The sequence below is a fragment of the Tursiops truncatus genome, chromosome 9, assembly GCF_011762595.2.
Source record: "Tursiops truncatus isolate mTurTru1 chromosome 9, mTurTru1.mat.Y, whole genome shotgun sequence".
Lineage (NCBI taxonomy): Eukaryota > Metazoa > Chordata > Mammalia > Artiodactyla > Delphinidae > Tursiops > Tursiops truncatus.
Window position 1 is genome coordinate 40358789 of NC_047042.1, and position 14901 is coordinate 40373689.

Consider the following 14901-nt stretch of genomic DNA (forward strand, 5'->3'; position numbering starts at 1 on the left):
AACAAGCCACTTGTGGCAGAAATGGGTTCATATCCAGGATGATGGCACAGTACATGCTTCTAGTAACTACAAGCCCCAGCTTATTCAAAATCTTGGGTTCACTGACATACGAGATGTTTCAGGATCATTTCACATAAAAGTAACTCATGAATTAAATAAAATAAGAGGTAATAGTTTCATATTTAATAGTTTCTAGCCTAGAGTAAAAAAATGATTTCAAGAGAGAGAAGAGAACTTTTGTTTTGTCCTGATCCCAATGGCATCACAAAATATTCAACTAAGGCTCTGATCAGGAAAAAGAAGAAATAAACTGGGGCAACATAGTAGGCAAATTTAGTATATATTCAGAACTCTAGTTTAGTTCTGAGGTTTTAGGTCTTCACTGGGCTAATATGGCAGATGGGTGGGGTGGTACGGTCTGCAGAACACCTGTCGGAGATGTTTGATTTTGAGAAAGATTGTTTCTGGTGTGTTTGTCTAGAGAAGGTGTTCCTCACACTTTAACCGAACATTCTTGGAAGCAGGGGGGATAGTGAAGAATGGCCAGTCTGCAAGCCGTCACTGAGAGAATTCCAGGAAAAGCTATCCTTTGCTGAAGGTCGCCTTAAAGGCACAGACTATTTAATTAGTTGGGATTTTGTTTGTTTGTCTGTTTGTTTGTTTCAGAAGTAAAGCCATTTGATGATTATTGTTTCAGGCCAAAACACATAAATTCTATATGTGTGTATGGGGGGGGGGTGCACATGCCAGTGTATGCGTAGGAGTTCGTGAGGCTCAACCACACGTATGTTCAACTCAGTGGTTTCATTTGTATCACTTCCAAGATCATACTACACTATTTGGGAAATGTGTGTATAGTTCTTTGTATTAACTGAAGTTATAATTGTTATAAATACTGTACTAATATATTCCAGAACAACTGAAATTCCCAAGTTGTGGATTATTTGCAGCAAATTAAGTGATTCTTTCGAATAGCAAAAATGAAAATTATTAATGCCCAAGTTGCCCATATTTACTTAGCATCATTAAAAATTAACCTATCAAATGAAATTAAGTCAGAATATTTCACACATTATACCATATATTCCACAACCATTTATCAAGCACCTATTATGGGTCTCAAGAGTACTGAGGATATATCAGTGAACAAAACAGATTAAAACAAAAACAAAACAAACCAAAACCCCTGCCCTCAAATGAACTTACATTCTATGAAGATATGAGGCGTGGATGGATAGGAAAAGAAGAGGGGGTCATAAAACAGTTTGAGAGAGGTGCTCACCTTGTATTTCAGACCTCCTTTGAAGTAGCCAACAAAATCCATAGACTCATAGCCTTGAAGTTCTCTATTCTGCACGGGCTTGCCACCCAAATAGTCATCCATCTGAACGGTAAAGATGGCAGCTGCTGCGCTTTCATCCTGAGTACACTCCTTTCCTGAAACGGCCAATGACAGCACCTCATTTATCAAGCAAGAAACAGGATTAAGGCAGAACTTCTGATAAGAAAACACTCAGAAATTTTCTTTGAATTATATGCCAATACAATAAATGTATGCATAAATTGTTCATCTTCAACAGAACAATCAACAGAAATGGTATAATATAAAACGCTATTTTAATAACTAAAAGAATTGTTTTGTTCTCACTTTCCAATTCTTTTTTTTTTTAATTTTAAAAGAAACACCGCTGTCAGACTATGTTCAGGAAGATATAATAATATATTCCAGTAGGATTCACATTCATTTGGAATAGTCAATGATAAGGCTATGAAAACATTTTTCAATTGTTTTAGCCTTTCTCAGAATTAATCTGCAGGCTTCCAAAATGTCAATATGTTAATATTTGTAAGGAATACAAACATCATGGGCCAGAGCTAAACAACACTTTGAGAATGGGAAAATGGATGTAACTTGACTTTACCACTGTTTTTGAGTACACTTGTCCCCACTTCACTATCTTATTGGCATAAGATAATATTCTCGGAAGGAAAAGGGAGGGTAAAGGAACCAGAATGCTAACATCTTTTGAATGTTAACGTATGCAGTATTACCCCGGGAATTTAACACACAACACACAGTTAATTTTCATAATTCTAATGCAGATCCCATCCAGGCAACCTCACTGAGGTCCAAACACCAATCCTTAAACCCAGTGTCTTCGATGTACACAAAGATCAGAGCCAGGACTGCCCTGATGGGACCTCAAAATTTATAAAAGTCATTTAAAAACTTCCACTACTTAAGCTGTGTGAAAATCATTAATGATTCTAGAAATAATAATAATAGCTAACATTTATACCTTTATAGCACCCTTGCTATGGGCCAGGCACTACGCTAGTGTTTTACACTGATAATCTGATTTAATCTTCAAGTGACCCAATGTAGCAGAAACCATTTTCTACCCTGTTACAGCAGAGGACATGGAGGCTTAGAGAGACCAAGTAATTTCCCTGAGGTCATAAAGTTGACCTTTGATAGAACATGACCCAGAGGCAGGTGTCTGTAACTCTGAAGCACAGTCTCTTAGAAATTACAATACTAGTAGATATTTTTTATACTCAGACTCTCATTACCAGTAAAATTTTGAGGTGACTGGGGAATGTTATTTTCCTCCATGGATAACTGACGCATAAATGTTCAGAAGCTGTAACAATACTATAGTTCAACTGGAACCCCAATTAAGAGTATTCATGAAAGTTGGAGAAAGGAAGTCAGTCAGGTATATTAAAGAAAGAATTGGGGGCTTCCCTGGTGGCTCAGTGGTTGGGAGTCCGCCTGTCGATGCAGGGGGCGCAGGTTCGTGCCCCGGTCCGGGAGGATCCCGCGTGCCGCGGAGCGGCTGGGACCGTGAGCCATGGCCGCTGAGCCTGCGCGTCCGGAGCCTGTGCTCCGCGGCGGGAGAGGCCACAGCAGTGAGAGGCCCGCGTACCACAAAAAAAAAAAAAAAAAGAAAGAACTGTATTTATTTACAACTCCTCTCACTCTCAAAGGGGACCTGTGTAGTAAGTATCTTCTCAGAAAAAAATTTAGTAGCTAGAGGAGTATTTGACATGATACCAATTTTGTGAACTTGTTGTGGTCAAAGAAAATTACTTACCACATAAAAAACACATGCAATTTTGCAGTCTGAAAGGGCCTAGTGTCATTCTTCTGTCCACTTTCCCATCCATAAATTAGATTACTAATAAGGGCATAGATGTAGATTTGTACAGAGAGACTTTAAGAAGGAAACTTAAATCAAGGTTAATATGAAAGGTGTTGAGGATGATGTATTTGATATAAATATTCTTACTTGAGTACAAGTTGAAACCGTAATCTCTTTAGGTAGATGAAAATGGGCAGGCATGCGACTAATGAATGAACTAGAAGTAAGTTAGTTAAATTATGCTATCATTTGTTGATGCTTATGCACTGTGCAAGGCCAGGGAATGTCAGTATGAATAAATCAGTCTTCTAAAGAGGTTGAAAGGTCTTAATGAAGTCAATACTAGCCTTTGAAAATGAAAACTAAAATCAAATTCAGTTATATTATGATGAAATTCTAATAAGTGTTCAAAAACTTACAAATGTTCTGAATGAGTATGCTTATGACTTCATTTATTTTCCCTATGCTAATTTTCCCAATGCCTTCCATGTTATGTTGTTTTGTGTTATGTTATTTTATACTATGTTATATTATATTTGTAAATATGCTGTAAACTTCCTAAAATTGTTTTGGGGATGTGATTTTATATATAAAGCATAAATAAAAAGAGAGGTTTAATGACTAAGTTAACTGAACAACCATTCATGATAAAAAAAAAACTCTCGCCATGTTAGGAACACAGGGGAAAATCCTCAACTTGATAAACAGCATCTTCAAAACAGATACAGCTAACATAAATTCTTAATGATCAAAGACTGAATCCTTTCTCCCAAAGATGGGGAACAAGGCAAGTACTCCTACTCAACATAACACAGGAAGTTTTAACGACTGAAAAAGGTAGGAAAAAGAAATAAAAAACATACAGATTGGAAAGGAAGAAAAAAAATGTGTCTATTTAGAGATGACAGGATGGCCTACATAGAAAATTCTATGGAATCTACCAAAATAAACCTCTTCAGAAAAAGTGCATTCAGCAAGACAGCATGAAGAAGATTAATCAATAATAAAAAGCAGTCTCATTTTTATATAGAAGCAATGAACATGCAAAAGTTGAAATTAAAAGCACAATACCATTTACAGTCACTTCAACGAAACTGAAATACTCAGATACATATTTATCAAAACAGGTACATGATCTACATGCTAAAAACTAAAAAATGGTAATAAAAAATCAGACCTTAATAAATATAAAGACAGTATTCATGGAATGTGAGACTTGTAATGTAATAAATATGTCAATTTTCCCCAAAATGATCTATAGGCTTAATTCTATTCCTATCAAAATCATATTGAGGTTTATTACAGATTATATGAGTCAGTTTGTTATAAAATTAACGTGGAAAGGCACAGGGCCTAGAATAGCTAAAACAACCTTGACAAAGAAAAATAAGGTAAGAATACTAATTCTATCTGATATTAAGGTTTACTATACAGCCACAGTAATTAAATAAGACAGTGTGGTATTGGTGGAAGACACCAATTGGTATAGACACACAGATCAATAGACCAAGTTTCCTTCAATGTAAAATATTGTAAAACTTCAGTATGTACAGTTTAGTATACTACAGTATATTAAAGTATAAGTATATAAGTACAGTACAGCACAAAATGCCACAACCAGGATATTGACATTGATACAATCCACTTTTCTTTTTTATATTTTCCCAATTTTACTTGAACTCATCTGTGTGTATTTGTACATTTAGTTATATACAATTTTATCACATATGTAAATTTATATATCCACCATCATAGTCAAGATACTGCATAGTTCCATCACCAAAAAATCCCTTATGTTGCCTTTTTATAACTACACCCACCTCCCACCTGAATCCTCCCTCCCCTACGTCATCTCTAACCTCTGGTGACAATAAATCTAAAATTTAGTCATTTCCAAAATGTTATATAAATGGAATCATATAGCATGAGACCTTCTGGCATTTTTTTTTTTCACACGGCATAATTCCCTAAGGGATTCATCTGAGTTGTGTTTATCAATAGTTTGTTCCCTTTTGTTGCTGAGTAGTCTTCCTTGGTATAGATGTGCCACTTGTTTAACCAGTCACCTGTTGACAGATATCTGGGCTGATTCAAGTTTTTGTCTATTCAAATAAAGCTGTTATGACATGCATATACATGTTGCTGCATGAATATAAAACTTCATTTCTCTGGATTAAATGCCCATGAATGCGACTGCTGGATCACATGGTAGTGGCATGTACAGTTTTGTAAGAAACTGCCAGACTCTTTTCCATAATGGTTGTACGTTTTATATTCTCCTCTACCTCAAGCAATGTATAAAACTCCAGTTTCTCAGCATCCTCTCCAGCCCTTGTATATTATAAGCTCCTTGTATTGTACATTGTATATTGTAACCCAACTTTTTGGATCCCCATGCCTTACAAAGAGCCCAGCACAGATAGATGTATTTAAACTGCTAGGTACAAAGCTGAAATGTTTTTTCAGGAAGGACCGATGCAACAACTTCTAAGTTACATGCAACAAATTCCTACTTTGTAAAGGAAACAAAAAATAAATTTAAAAAATGAAATAATCTGAGATATGCAAAGGTACTATGGAAAGACACTGAGGGAGAGACCAGGAAAGATGACTCTTCCTCTGTTCTCCCGTTCTGTGTCCCACTTCTTCCTGTTTCCCCTTTCTTCCTCTTACTTGGTGGGTTTGTTCATTTCTACACCAGCCACCTTTTTTTTATCCCAGGCTGATTTTAACTCTACTCTCTTTCATCTTCCTTCCAACTGACTTCCTTTAGTCAGACTTTCTCTTTCCTTGAACCTTCAGCTCTCCCACTTGGAACTTTGTCTCAATCTGTCCCTCTGAATAATCCTCATGAATTCACCCGAATTTAGGTCTTAGAGTAGAATACATTGGATGAAATCCAGCTTGCTTCAGGGAACTGAAGTAGGGAGAGCTGCTGAACAGTTCCACCTACAGGTCCTGCTGACTATAGCACACTAAACTTTCCACGGTTCCCATGATTTTCTCTTGGCACAAGATCCCTCCCAATTCCCCTCATTTTCCTTTCTTTCCATTAAGCCTTCTCTGCTTCCCCATAACCACAGACACGTGGTGTCTCTTTCATAGTGCTCCTGACATTTTACCTGGGTTATATCACTTTTTGTTTTATTGCACCTTTGAGACTGTAAAGTTTCAGGAAAGGTTCATAAATCATTCATATGCAAAAATGCTGGGCACACAATGCTGGGCACGTTGAAAGTTGCTGAATTAACTTATTAATTAACACACTATTAAGTTCAGTTTTAGTAGACCTTTAAGATCATAAAATGTTTTTGCCCAAAGCATTTTCTATTACATTTTTTGAAACTGGTGAGCACTAAATGAACGGGTTAATTCGAATCTGTAAACCCTACGAAACACAGTGCTTGAAGAACTTCCTGGATAAGAAAGAACCTATAGAATTAAAACAATTGTGTTTAAAGCCCCCTTGGAATCCTCTGACAAAGTCAAACTTAACTGCTGTTTACACAGCATGATATGAAGTTCTTTCACATTTTAATTCACCAAAATGACAGATGTGGTATTTCAGATACTTATACTCATTCCAGATCCAAGTTCTAAACAGAACAACCAAGGTAAGGACATTATTATTCTATGTGGCATCATTCATTCATGAACACAAGTTATACATTAAGGTTTCAGTGGGGAGTTTCTTTTAGGGGGTATAAAATATAAACAAATCACTGTCTGTGATAATAGGAACAGTGACATTACACTAGGAAACCAAAATGAGTTTAGATCTCAGCCTCAGCCTCCTCAAGCAAGCACAACATTTTAATATCAAGTGCTATAATGAAACAGTGCTGTCTCCCTCTATGGATTTCTCATTTGGAGTGTTTGCTCCGGGTTTTTGCTAATATTGAGAACATCACTTAACGTTCTCTACCATTTTGTTTCTTAAAATCTTCAAATGTTAGGGGAAAAAATGACTTTCAGGGACTTCAAAATGTGTATGTGTGTGTGGTTTTGTGTGTTTTCCCCATAGACTCATGAATAAAACTAAAAATAAACACAGTCTAGGGGAGGCAAGCTGATTTTAAAAGTAGGCAATAAGGCTCAGACAATCGGTGCGTTGTTAGACGGGGTGTGCCCACTGGCACAGGATCTCACAGGGAGAGGTTAGACATTCAGGGTGTTTACGAGCAAAAGTAGAAGGTGGGAAAAGTAGAACACTCAAGACCCAGTGTCCTGAGAGCCTGGCGCCGGTGAAGCCCAAAATAATTACTACTGATGAAGGAGCTGTTTTGTTCCAAACTGTCTTCTTGTTCAGATACATAAATAATAAATTTAAAAATAATAATTATTATTATAAAGCAACTCATCTAAATACGAACTCTGCCATATAAAGTTATTTATTTATATTGATAAAGCCGCCAGCATCCTAATCAACAGGAATTTCTCTTAGCCAAACCTGCGAGCAGGCGCGGGGCAGGCTGGAATCTGATTTAAAGCGGCCCAGAACATTAATCGCCGCAAATAATAGAGAACTCTAAGCTGACGCCCAAGGGCAAAAAATAAAACTAAATAATTTTCTTAAAGGAATTCTCGCCGTCTGCGGCGAATGCCCACAAACTTGTTTGACTTCATCTCCTCGCTGACAGGGGAACCAGGACTGAACCTGTCGGAAGGCGAGCCGAACTTGGCCAGTGCCAGGGTGCAGCGGGCGGCCGCCCCGGGCGGGAGGTGGGTTTGGAGACTGGAAGGTGAAAGGGGGTGAAGCGAGAGGAAGCGGCGCCAAAACCCGGGAGATGGACACGACAAAGGTCAAAGCTAGTGAGGTAAGACTGCTCCCGACTTCGCTGCGCCCCGCGTTTGCAGGAGCGGACGCCAGCGGGGAAAAGGTGCCCAGGCCCAAAGTGGGGGGGAGGCGGGGGGAGGCCCACGGGGGCTCAACCGGCGCGAAGGGTCTCCAGGCCCGTCCGGCTAGCGCTGTCCTGCCCACCAGCCCGCAAACCTCAACCCCCAGCGGCCACGCCCTTCCCCGACCTGGGCGCGCCCGGGCCCGGCTGCCCGCGTCTCTCACCGAGCCAAAAGTGCAGGCGGTACGTGAAGCCTCGGCTGGCCTGGGTCGTGTGTAGCACCAGGTACGCATCCCCGACGTAGAAGTCACCGTAAGCGCTCTCGGGCACGGCCACCAGCTCTAGTTTCTCGATCCTCCAGACCTGCAGCCCCGCCTGCTTGCCCGCCCGGGCGAACTCCTCGTGGTACAGCCCCTGGGCCATGGCTCGGGCACGCGATGCTCCGGGAAGTTGGCGGGGTACCTCGCTGACCCTGGAGTCGGACTGAACCCAGACTTGCAGGAAGAACCCTGGTCGCAGCGGTTTTATAGGGTTTGCTGTGCGGGGGCGGGGCCCCGGGACCCCCAAACGGGAGGGGCTAAGTGCTCAGGCCGGAGTTGCTTTGGAGTAGGCGATCCGTTCTCCTCCGAAGCGTAGCGCCTTGTATCAACCTCCTATGTCTTTCCCCGCAACCCGAAGAAAATCGAATCTCAGAAACCATAAGATCCTAAGGAAACTTGCTGAAACTCCTGGAAATGCCTCCTCCAAGGAAGGACATTTTCCCAGGCAACGGCTGGAGGAGATCAACAATTAAAACTCAGGTTGGCGCATTGTTTTTTTTTAAAAAAAAAAAAACAAAAACTGTCTATCCAGGTAACAGTTAATCATCAACTCCGTCATTTTATCAGCCAGTCTCGCCATTCCCGATGGGCAAAGTTTTTCCGTCCTGATCTTCCCAATTTGAAAATGCCATGAGAAACAGCATGTCAGGTTTCTTGGGAAGAAACCTGGAAGGATAGCGGTGTTACCCGGGGAATAGAGCTCTGTAAGTCCCCAGGGGTTTAGGGAGCTGTGGTTAATTTGCAACCTGCCTCCTTTGGGCAAGAGAGTTTGCTTTTTAAACAACAACAACAACAGCAGTCCTCCTGAGGTGTTCTCAGGCTGGGCTGTTTCTGAGTGTGATATTATGCTTAGCCTGCCTTCTGAGTTAACTGTTACCTGGCTTCAAGGTGCTAATTTTCTCATTGTTTTCCCTACAGCTTTTGCTTTTGCAGCATGGGCAAAGCATTGGAAAATACAGATGGAAGTTTACTCCTTATTTTGCATTCATTTAACTGAAGCTGATATGGCAAGGGATTTTATTGTTACTGAGAAAGCAAATCGCTCATGGTGTAGAGTAAGAAAGCTGGTTTTTATGCACGTCCATTTTCTGTCACTGTTTTCCAAATTACAGAAGTCCCTGGAAGGTAACTAATAACATACCATTTGATTTTTTCCTTAATTAATTTATGTTTTAAAATAGGTATTACATGAGCATGGTAAAAAAAATTCGAAAGCACAGGTATGCAATAAAAATGTATCTCTATTTCACCTGCCATCCAGTTGCTTTCCCCAAAGGCAACTGAGTTACCAGTTTCTTAAGTATTTTTCCAGACATATTTGATATTCTTTCATCTACAAGAATACAGATAACAGGGTAATTTTTATTTTCTAACAGAAATGGTAACATACACACTGTTCTGAACCAACATATCAAAATATCAGTAGCCAGTACTCATAGAGCTGCTTCTTTTTACTGACCACAAGGTATCAAGGTATTCCATCTTTTAAATGTACTATAACTTATTTAATCTGTTCAATTTCATAGGCATTTAAGTTTTGCCTATATTTTGCTAACACAATGTTGCAAACACCACTTCTGAACATACTTTATTATACTCATGAATTATAACTATGAGATAAATTTCTGGAAATACAATTGCTAGAGGGGTTGGAATTCAATGGTTTTGATGACAGTGATGATGATTATGAAACCAGTCACTACCATTTATTGTTCTTCTGCAATGATGGGGCATGGCAAAGATAGCTTTCATTCACTTCCCCTGTCCATTCTTGGTTCTGTAGTCACCTAACTACAGTAAGCCTCAGGTTTCTCATCTATAAAATAGGAAAATAATAGTTTTCACCTTAAAAGATTGTTATTTGGATTAAATGCGCAAGTGTTTTTGTCTGTTACATAGAAAATGCTCAGTAATTAGGAGCTCTTATTATGCGGTGGTGAGCTTCCTTTTGCTCCTCTAAACCCCTCCTTCATCCTTCTGTTCCTGGCAGTCTTCCCTTAAGACCAGCCTGCATGGGCTAAAGCAACTGGGCTTCAATGCCCTCTAGCTTAGGGTTTGGTTGGAAATCAGAGGGAGAGAGGACAGTAAGGTCAGAGTATTTATTTCCTTGGCTTCCTCCACCAAAGGTCACTACTTTTAAAGATAAATAACTCTGACTTTTCTCTCGTTTGGATTCAGGCAACTGTCCCCTCAGATGCATTATCCCTTTAGGTTTCTCTGTCCTTCTACATACATATATATATATATATATATATATATATATATATATATATATATATATATATATAAAACCTCTAAAAAAAATCTGAATTTTTCTGTTTTGTATGTACCATCTGTCATAGGTTGAGATCCTAATTGATAAATACTATTAGCTACGTTCTCATTTTTTCTTTCTAACACAGACAGTGATAGGTAGGTTTGAGAAGTCTTATTTTATAAATGAGGAAACTGAGGCTTCAGAACTTGTCAAAGATCACCCAGCTAGTGAGTGGCCGAAGGAGAATTCAAGTTCATTGTGTCTAATTCAGAAGAACATATTCTTTTTTTTTTTTTTTTTTTTTTTAACGGTACACGGGCCTCTCGCTGTTGTGGCCTCTCCTGTTGCGGAGCACAGGCTCCGGATGCACAGGCTCCGGACGTGCAGGCTCAGCGGCCATGGCTCAGCGGCCATGGCTCACGGACCCAGCTGCTCCGCGGCATGTGGGATCCTCCGGGACCGGGGCACGAACCCGTGTCCCCTGCATCGGCAGGCGGAGTCTCAACCACTGCGCCACCAGGGAAGCTCCAGAAGCACATATTCTTTACAAAACCTTACTCTTTCAATCCAAATTATTTGGCCTAGATTTGTTCATATAAGTATACTTTATATTTTCATTTTCTTCAAACTTGTCCCTAGAGAAGCTTCTAATATGGTGTGTCCCATTCAGCACCAGGAAGCTTAGCTTTAACTTTGTGACTGAGCTGTTACATGTCTTGGTTTTCTTATCTATAAAGTGATAATCATTTGTTCTCTTCTTTCTTCTAGGGAAAAAATATGAAAACTGGTGATCTGGACTTAAGATAATTTAAAAATCAGAGTGATCACTTAAGTTCTGTTTCAGTTTTAGTCATAATTCCGTTCCTTCTGGTGAAGGAATTCCTTTTAATGATTAAATAAAAATAAAAGGAAATAATTTCTTTTTATTAAAGAAATAAAACGGAACTTTGATGTATAAGTGAAATTCCCTCTTACTTAGGCCGGCAATAGGGTGAGGCAAGTGAGGCACCTGCCTGGGATGGAAAATTTACAAGTGCACTAAAAAGTTCAATAATCAAGATCAATACTATTTTAAGGCAGTATTTTAAAAATCAAAATTAGTGCAAAAAAGTCATGATAAAAATAGCAAAGTTTAAAATAAAGACAGAATTGTTAACAGTGCCAGATGGGGCCATACTGGAAGCTGAGACAAAGGAAAAATACTGATCTTCTTTTACTTAAAATTTTGATATTTTGGTTTATCATTTTTTTTTGCATTACTGTGTCTCATTTTTCTTATCTGTGAAATGGGACTACTGACACAAATCCTTGTAAAATTGTCATGAGCATTAAATGGATAAATAAATATAAACCTGGAATAGTCCTGGTATAAACTCAAGTGAGATTGATGAATGGTTAAATCACTTCTCCCAATCCAATCTTGTAAGAATAATGTTTCTAAGTCTAATAGGGACTGCCAATTTCGTATACAGATAGGGACTGCCAATTTCGTATACAAAAAAGGTCTCTAAAACCAGATGCCATTTCCTTTCCATGCCTTTATTTTTTCTTTCTGTCTCTCATAACCTAGGTTCTTAAAATTAGATTATTTTCTCCTCTTCATGTAATTGCTGTTCTCCCATTATCTGTCTATTGAAGTTTTACCTTTTTTTTTTTTTTTTAGTTATTTTAATTAATTTATTTTTGGCTGTTGTGTCTTCGTTGCTGCGCGCGGGCTTTCTCCAGTTGCGGCGAGCGGGGGCCACTCTTCGTTGTGATGCACAGGCCTCTCATTGCGGTGGCCTCTCCCGTTGTGGAGCATGGACTCCAGGCGCACGGGCTTCAGCAGTTGTGGCTCGCGGGCTCTAGAGCACAGGCTCATTAGTTGCAGCGCACGGGCTTAGTTGCTCCGTGGCATGTGGGATCCTCCCGGACCAGGGCTCAAACCCGTGTCCCCTGCATTGGCAGGCGGACCCTCAACCACTGCACCACCAGGAAAGCCCAAGTTTTACCATTTCTTTAAGGTTTAACTAAAGATACTCATCTTCATTATCATTATTCTCTTGGATCCATTAAATTTCAGCATCCTCTCTGCTTCCTCTCTCAGCCCAGGTAGAAACAGCCAAGGTGAATAAGGTTTTTTGCTTTTGTTTTTAACAGGAGTCTGGAGGTTTGAGGTGTGGAGCCTCATGGTTGAATTCAAAGTAGGTGTTTTTCTAGAATGTTAATGCCCAAGGGGAAATGTTAGAGAGTTTAATCCTTGAAATAAATAACAGTGTTAATACTGTAATTAATTCATTGTGCAATTCATTGGAATGAGTTAGTAAGAAAAAAAACAAAAAGTTGGCTTCAGTGGTCTTCATTATCTAAATCATAAAATCTTAGAGTTCAGAGGCATCTCAGTTTATTTCCATTATTGCATCATGACCACAGAATTGCTGAAATTAAACGTATGTGAAAAACAGGAAGTACACCTTTTTTTCCAAGAGAGGGAAATGCTTCAAGTATTTTATTTATTTGCTTTCCTTTGATTATAAATAATGAAAGAATGTAATTAAAAATACATTTCTTGGGCTTCCCTGGTGGCGTAGTGGTTGAGAGTCCGCCTGCCGATGCAGGGGACACGGGTTCATGCCCCGGTCCGGGAAGATCCCACATGCCGCGGAGCGGCTGGGCCCGTGAGATATGGCCGCTGAGCCTGCACGTCCGGAGCCTGTGCTCCACAACGGGAGAGGCCACAACAGTGCGAGGCCATGGCCACAACAGTGAGAGGCCATGGCGTACCGCAAAAAGAAAAAAATACATTTCTTTTACTGGTCATCCTGCTAAATTGTATTAACATGTTTGATTTACCAAATGATTTAAGGGTTTAAGCATGGAACCTGGAGTCAGAAGACTTGAGTGTTGTGAGGATTAAAAAGGTAATGTATGTAGAAGCCCTGTGAACACAGTCAATAAACACAGTTACTAATCAGCAAGGGCCCTTAACCCCAGTACTTATCAAAGGCAGGTGATTATTAAAAGTGAAAATGCACTCTAAGGAAGTGTATTTCCATCCCTCCTCTCCATACCAGCCAAACAAGAACTTTTAAAAAATTCACCTTTTTAATTTTAGATCAGCCAGGATCTAGGACTTTTTCTTTCACCAATTAGTTGGTTTAAAATTGCATATAATGTTATAACTATAAAGGCATGGTCATGGCTCAATACTACGGTGAAGGTTTTATTGGTCTTGAACGTCTGCTGTCGTGATAATTTATTTCTTGTAAACCTATTTACCACAGCAGATTGATTCAGCATTTCCTTCATAATATTTTTATTACATATAAATCACCTATTATTATTATTACATAGGAAATAGCTAACCCCTGTGAGATTACTGAGAGAAGATATCATCATTACTTTAGGCATTTACATATTAGAGAATGCATATAACCAAGAGAAGGGTTGAGGATACAAGGTCTCATAGAGATTCATGATCTAAAATGATAGTTTAGCTTTAAGCTTATGTTTATGCAAATAGAGATCTGAAGATAATCATGGTTTTAAAACTATGACAGGGCTTCCCTGGTGGCGCAGTGGTTGAGAGTCCGCCTGCCGATGCAGGGGACACGGGTTCGTGCCCCGGTCCGGGAAGATTCCACATGCTGCGGAACGGCTGGGCCCGTGAGCCATGGCCGCTGAGCCTGCGCGTCCGGAGCCTGGGCTCCGCAAAGGCAGAGGCCAAAACAGTGAGAGGCCTACGTACCGCAAAAAAAAAAAAAAAAAATACCCATAATCCCCACCCCATAGAGATAACCATCATTAGCATTTTGATGCATTTCCTCCCAGTGTCTACATATTTTTAAAATGAAGTATAATTGAACTGTATCATTGTGTTAGTTCCAGATGTACAACACAGTGATTCAATATTTCTACAAATGATCACCATGATATGTCTAGTTACTATCTGTCACCATACAAAGATATTACAATAGAATTGACTATATTGACTATACTCCCCATGCTGTACATTTCATCCCCATAACTCATTTTTTTGTACTCTTAATCTCCCTCACCTTTTCACTAGTCCAGCCAAACCCTATCCCCTCTGGCAACCATCTGTTTGTTCTCTGTATTTATGAATATGTTCTGTTCATTTTTTTTAATATTCTACATATAAGTGACATCATACAGTATTTGTCTTTATCTGTTTGACTTATTTCACTTAACATAATACCCTCTAGGTCCATACATACTGTTGCAAGTGACAAGATTTCATTCTTTTTTATGGCTGAGCAATATTCCATTGTGTGTATATATATATATATATATATATATATATATATATATACACACACACACACACACACACACACACA

The 14901-nt window shown here is 39.3% G+C and overlaps 1 protein-coding gene across 2 annotated transcripts in view; it reads right to left on the reverse strand.

The window, feature by feature from the left end:
* The window catches only part of SCIN (scinderin), an 81376-nt gene extending 72825 nt beyond the window's left edge, over positions 1 to 8551 (reverse strand). Inside the window, exons 1-2 of one of the 2 annotated variants that reach the window (XM_073809673.1) lie at positions 8209 to 8551; positions 1283 to 1437 (exon numbers count right to left, since the gene is read on the reverse strand). In XM_073809673.1, the coding sequence (XP_073665774.1) occupies positions 1283 to 1437; positions 8209 to 8407 (354 nt within the window). In that variant the 5' untranslated portion in view covers positions 8408 to 8551. The remainder of the gene's footprint in view (positions 1 to 1282; positions 1438 to 8208) is intronic. The other variant, XM_019928035.3, reaches the window with a different exon arrangement.
* Between the last annotated feature and the right edge of the window lie 6350 nt (positions 8552 to 14901).